Source organism: Pagrus pagrus, assembly GCF_965226575.1.
Source record: "Pagrus pagrus genome assembly, chromosome: 15".
NCBI classification, from domain to species: Eukaryota; Metazoa; Chordata; class Actinopteri; order Spariformes; family Sparidae; genus Pagrus; species Pagrus pagrus.
Genome location: NC_140199.1, coordinates 3,456,412 through 3,462,844, shown reverse-complemented (window position 1 = coordinate 3,462,844; position 6,433 = coordinate 3,456,412). Strand labels below are relative to the sequence as shown.

Below are 6,433 nucleotides of genomic sequence, written 5' to 3'. Positions count from 1 at the left end.
GTTGCTCAGCTGGCAGCCCTGGAAGACGCTGGCCACCGAGCGGCCACCATGATTGGCTGGGAGCGCCGTCGGGAGCCGCCCCCCCAGGCCCCGCCCCCACCTCTTCACCCCCCTCCACCACCACCACCACCACCCCCCCTCGTGCGTCCTGCTCACCTGCCTGTTTGCTGGCAACAGGTGTGTGAAGGAAGTCAGTGTGTCATCAAATACAGATTTACAAGAAACTCTTACTGACTCTTATAATAAACTGAATAAACAATCAGAGGAAAATAAGGTCCCAGAACACTGTTTGAAGCTAGAAAGGTGGCAGGGTCCGCCAGATGTAAACATACGCCGCTTTTCCAACAAACTTAGCCGGTCTACGCTGTTTTTTTTTAAACTCCATTCCCACTTCCTGAGGCAGGGCTGTGTTACCTTTCACGTCACGAATGCGCCAGAAACAGTTGTAGCAGAAGAAAAACACAACAATTGAGCTTTTGTGTCAGAAGCGTCTGTAAAACGGTGGCGAAATGACTTGTTTCACTGTCATAATTTGAGCCATCCGGTCCAATAACATCTGGAAAGTCTAGAAGAGCTGCATGATTAAAATATTTTATCCCCCTTCAACTTAGCCGGGCGCTAAACCGGAAGTTAGCCGGCTCGGTTTACGACCCAGGTATTTTCATAGCCGGGAAGTCGAGCTTTTTTTTGGCTTCGAAACACCACTGAGCGTCCTTGAATAGACCTCATCCCAAATTCCTTATTTATTTACGTGCCACCACCGGAAGTTGAGAACACGTCACATTCTTGCGCGGCAGTATTTAGCGTGTTAACCCGGGTCTTACGTTTAGATCCAAGCCGAGCCGAGAGGAGGTGCTAAACACCCATGCCGTACCATCTACTGCAGAGTCATCGACCCGGGTGTAAATGCAGAGTGGACACATTCCCTTTGCACTCAAAAGTCCGATCTCAGCGGGTTTAAGACAGATTTTTGTCCGGTGGAAAAGCGGTAAAAGTAAAACAGTATGAAACTGTGTTGTACTGTGAGGTCAGCTGGTTTATTCAGTTTATTCAGTCATGAAAACAAAGAGAGTTTGTTTATTTAGTTTGTTTAAGTACAAAAAAAAACCAAGTCAGTGAAGATCTCTAATGTTTCCTCCCCAAAAACTACGTAGTGCACCTTTAACTTGTTGGACTTGGCTGGCTCCGGCTGGATGAGAAGGAAATGAGAGGCTGACAAACGAGGTCTTTGTTTTTGTCTGAAGCAGATCGTGCAGGTTGAAACGCTGCACCAATAGAGATAATTAAAAAAAGCGTGGTTTCATTTCATCCTCGCTGTCAAAAGCAATTATTTCCCCCAAATGTTAAAGGTGCATTACGTAGTTTTTGGGGAAGAACTGTTAATCAGAAGAGAAAGATCCTCATGTGATGATTTCTCATGTCTGAACAAACTCAATGAACATTACTGTTCTGAGTTGTAGTCTAGACGCTTGTCGTTTTGACGGCTGCACGGCAAAAACTCCTGAGAACGTGAACGTTTTCAGATCGTAACGTTGTTCCGACGGCCTGAGTTTTGTTTGCAGACGTAACGTCACATTACTTTTTCTTACTTTGTTCCCATATTACGTCATGCAACCTGTCACGTGTCGACAGCTCAGGTTTGCACTAGAACAGGTGTATTTAAATACTTGGCCTGACCTGACTGAAGTGGGATATTGGACTTTTTCGAGATAAGGTAAAGACAAAAATCAGTAGCGCTAAAACATCCCAGCCTGCGTCATTACTGATTTTCCTCCGAGCGTTCAGTTTGCTACCAACAGTGCGTCTGAGCAGGTCTCACCACATTTCTTCAGAAATCATATGCAGATAAATGCTTCAGGCATCTTCTCCTGTCAACTTCTCGAACATTGTGGATGGAAAAGATAACATTTTCAGTCTTAGTGGATATGTGAACAACCTTGGGTGTTGTCTTCTTTAAAGGATTGCTGTATGGTGATGTCATACGTATTTTCTATGTCTTTTTATTTAGTGCTGGTTGAAGTCATATAATGCTTAAATTATATAAAATGTTTGATGTAAAGCATCGTGATTAAAGGCCATACCTGACTTTCAATGTCGTGAAGTTGAGGTGACGATGGTGGAGTTGCAGGCGACAAGGCCGCCTGTAGTTTGAGTAGCATTTAGCATTTAGCATGAAGGACTTCTGGACTTTATTAAGCAGACTGCGGGATAATTTCCAGCTGTGTTTGTAGCGACAAAAACTAGATAAATATAAATGTGAAGCCATCTGCAGTCATGGTTGTGGCAGTAAAACCAGGTTTTTCTAACGAGACCTCAGGACGTCTCCAGCCGTGTTTGTGGCGCCCAAAACCAGGTATTGTAATCCAAAAACACGATGTTTTCCTGACCCTCACCAAGTGTTTGTATGCGTAAACCTAACCAGAGGATAAGCACAGTGTTGTAACAAGAGACAAAAATAAAAACTGAGCCTAAAGAAATGTAAAGTTTGAACTTATCTGCGGTTTTGCATGAACATACTTTGCATAGACAGGTGATAGATTCAGATGTAAAAATCTAAATATGATATAAAACACAACACAGAGAGAAACGTCTTTCTGACATCATGATATTTAATTTGTTTCCAAAAATTAAAATACACCTTCACATCCTTTAAAATACAGTACATTTGGCACGCAGCGCAAAAAGGAAAAGAAAAAATATCAACACAAATGAAGGGAATCCTTTGGAGAAAACAAAACCACAGGTCAGATGACAAAATGTACATACAAAGCTTCACAAATACAGGGACTGCAAAAAAAAACAAGAAAACATGTTCATACAGTAACAGTCTGCATGTGACGGAGGAAGATGAAGGTTTAATCATAATACTGTTTGAAATCAGCCTCGTGCCGCCGCGTGTTGAATCTCACATCAACTCGAAAACTTGAAAAGTAATAAATAGGAGCTTCCTGCATGAAGTTTATTTTCCTTTTCCTCTCTAACAAATATTAAAACTTCTGGGTGGAAAATTTGGAAATAGCATTTGGCATTGAGCATGAAGGACTTCTGGGAGAGAACATCCTTTTTCGGGTCGTAGGGGGACAAACAGTTTGACATTTTTAAATTAAAGACTAAACAAAGTTGCAACAGGAGACACATTAGGAGAGGAGAGGAGGGGAGGAGACGAGGGAAGAGGAGAGGAGAGGAGAGGAGGGGAGAGGAGAGACTGACATGATGGATGTTGGTTGGCAGTAAAACTGTTTAGACAGCTATCTATATGTGTGTGTGTGTGTGTGTGTGTGTGTGTGTGTGTGTGTGTTCAGTGATTGATTGCTTCCTTCAGCTACTGCATCTGAAACATCGTCTCCTCCCAACACTGCTGCTACAGCACCTGTGATGTTTTTACTGCTACATGTTCAGTTATACCTGTTCAGTTTTCTGGCTCATGACCGATAACAGGACATGCGAGTCATTTTAAATGTCCTCTGGTGGAGGAAATCCTCAAATACGTTTCAAAAAGGGTGTTACATTGAAAATGGTACTTAGCTACAAGTGTGAGAGGAAAAAAAGGAAAAAGGGAGTGTTTGTGGAGAAAAAACTGGACTATTCTTCGCTAGGCATAAGGACTTTTCCAGCTGTGTTTGTGGTTACAAAACCAGCATATTTCTGATGAGACATTAGGACATTTTACAGGTGTGCTTTTGGACACAAAAGCAGGATATCTTTGAAAAGACGTCGGGACTTTTTCAGCTGCGTTTGTGAAAACAACACTGGAATATTTCTGACGAGACATTTCGTGTTTGTGGTGAAAAAACAAACCAAAACAGGAATTTTAAGCCAAAACCTATATTCCTAAAACTAACCAGACCATTAGCTTTGTTAAAACATTAAATTGAGACTCAACAAAATTAAAGCAGCAACATGAAGAAATGGGTTTAAAATATCTAGAAAATGATTCGAAAATTGCCAACCTGTAATTTATACGTTGAATTTGTTTGTTTTTCGACAAATACTTCAATGTGGCTCACTTTGAATTTTTACTTTTGCTATCACTAAGATTTATTGGACACAAAGGCAGAACGTGTCTTATAAATGTCACCTTATTTACTGCATTTGTTATGAACTCAGCATTATATTGCGATAGCTGCATGACAACTGCATATAAATGTAACACAGGCTGGACACTAACTGTACTGTGGTCTGTGGATGAGGCCGAAGAGAAAGAAGGTATTGCACACAGAGTTTTCTTGAAGATGTTTGAAATCTTTTCAGTTCACTATAAAGTCATAAACCTGACCTGCAACACCTGCAGGAGTTTCCTCTGAAGCCTGTTTTTGCTTTTTTAAAGCTTATTCGACCTCCATGTACAGGAAGAAGGGGGCGGGGTCTAAAGTACGACAGTCAGGTGAGTCTCGCTGCGTCAACATGAAATCTAAAGATTTCTAACGTGTCAGTGGGAACAGGTGATCCAGTAAAAACAACACAACAACGACAAAAAGACGTTTTAAATAAAAAACAACAACATGAAGACGACTCTCCACGTGTGTACACACAGACACCACAGAGCAAATACATTCAGTTTAACACATTCAGTCACATGGGCCGACACGTTCACCTCTGTGGACGATCCATCGGGTGGAAACTGTGGGGGTTCGTTTATGTCTGACAGAGACGGGAAGTCAGGTACACACACACACACACACACACACACACACACACACACACACACACACACACACACACACACACACACAAGGCATCGTTCAATGATCAGATGATCACGGAGGGATTTAAGGAACAGAGAGTTTCAGGAACGAGGACGTCACCTAAAAAACTAATTTAAAAGATCTTTTTAAAGGAACAGTTCACCCAAATGAAGTAGCTGGGTGCTTGTTTGAAACAGAAACAACAGCCAAAAAACCAAAAACAAAACATAAAATGGCGTTTGTGTTCTGTGATGCTGCAGAAACGTTTTGTGGACTACGAAGCTTCACTTGACTGTCCATCAGGGTGAGTAGATAACGACTGAACTCTCATTTTTGGGTGAACTGTTCCTTTAAAGCTCCTCTGACATTTTCAGATTTCAGCTCGTTACTCGCCGTCATTGGGCAGCTGTCTCATTGTCAGCTTATATGGAAAACCGCTTGTTAGCACATATCACACCAGAACTACGGACACTCTCCCGATGGTGAGCTGCTTTAGGTTTGTTAGCTGGTGGCTAATGGTGCCAATTGTGTTTTTTTAACGAAGAGCGGGAGAACGATGAACTAAAAAAGCTCAAATATGGAAAGAGAAGTAAAAACAGCACATGCTGAGATACTAAACTAAACTTCAGAATGCCAGAGTGTCACTTTTGTGGTTCATCTTTGAGTTAATATTTAATTTGACTCTTGAATTTTAAAATCAAGCACTGACAAAACTTCTAAAGTCACCATATATTACCATGATCTCCTTACGACATCTCTTTTTTTTTATAATGAAGAACTTTTCAAGACCATTTTTTTTTCTTTAAATACAATCATTGGTTCAGTTATTTTTTTTTTTTTCCATTCACATACATGTTTAGGGAAGAAAAACATTCTTTAAACACAGAGACGGACACTGGATACGACACACCATGAAACAGAAATGACAGTCTTACTCTTTCTAGAGGTATGCAACTACACATGCATGCACGCTTGTACACACATTATCTCTCTCTCTCTTATAACACACACCACGCACACACACACATGACCCATGCATCTATTTCAAAACTCCTCCTCTGAAACACAGAGTTTGGTTTTGTCCGCTGCTTCGCCTGCATCAGAAATACATCCAGACCGAGTTAAGAAGCTTTGGGGTCATGTCTTACAGTCACTGACCTGCACTTACATGCTGCTCGAGGCATAGAGCATGATGGGATATGCACAAATGGACAAACATCAAGAGCACAGAAACCTTAAAGAGAGATACAGATGGTCTAGTATAATTCCTGGAGAGGGCAAGATCTGGAAAAGTTCGGTCTTTCTTTAAATACTGTGTCTTCACTTGGTTGCGGTGATGGAGGCGCGCACGTGTGTTGCTAATCGTATGCATATGCGTGTCAGTGTGTGCGCGTCTAGGCCGCAGTCTCGTCTCCGAAGTAGGAGAATCCTTTAAACTCATCTTGGTTGATCTGCTTGATGATGCTGTTGTCCACCGGCGTCAGGACGGGTTCTTCACGTGTAAAGTCCTGGTCAAAGTTATTCACATCCCTTTTGGTTTTCTGGAAAACAAACGATACAAGACAAGTTGGACGAGTATGATTAAATGTTGAGTAATCATTAAAAGAGGCATTTTCCCAACATAAAATTCAAAAATGATAATAAGAGAGAGAATTTGTTCCTTCAGTTCCTGGTAGAGGATTATTTTACCAGGAACTGGTGCAAAAATACAGTAAATGCTTCTCTTCATAACAGTAATAAAGCTAATA

The 6,433-nt window shown here is 41.4% G+C and overlaps 1 protein-coding gene across 1 annotated transcript in view; it reads right to left on the bottom strand.

The window, feature by feature from the left end:
• Positions 1 to 2,589: 2,589 nt before the first annotated feature.
• The window catches only part of LOC311270145 (protein kinase C epsilon type-like), a 65,818-nt gene continuing 61,974 nt past the window's right edge, over positions 2,590 to 6,433 (bottom strand). Inside the window, exon 15 of the mRNA XM_084374871.1 lies at positions 2,590 to 6,226. Coding sequence (XP_084230997.1) covers positions 6,080 to 6,226 — 147 coding nt within the window. The 3' untranslated portion in view covers positions 2,590 to 6,079. The remainder of the gene's footprint in view (positions 6,227 to 6,433) is intronic.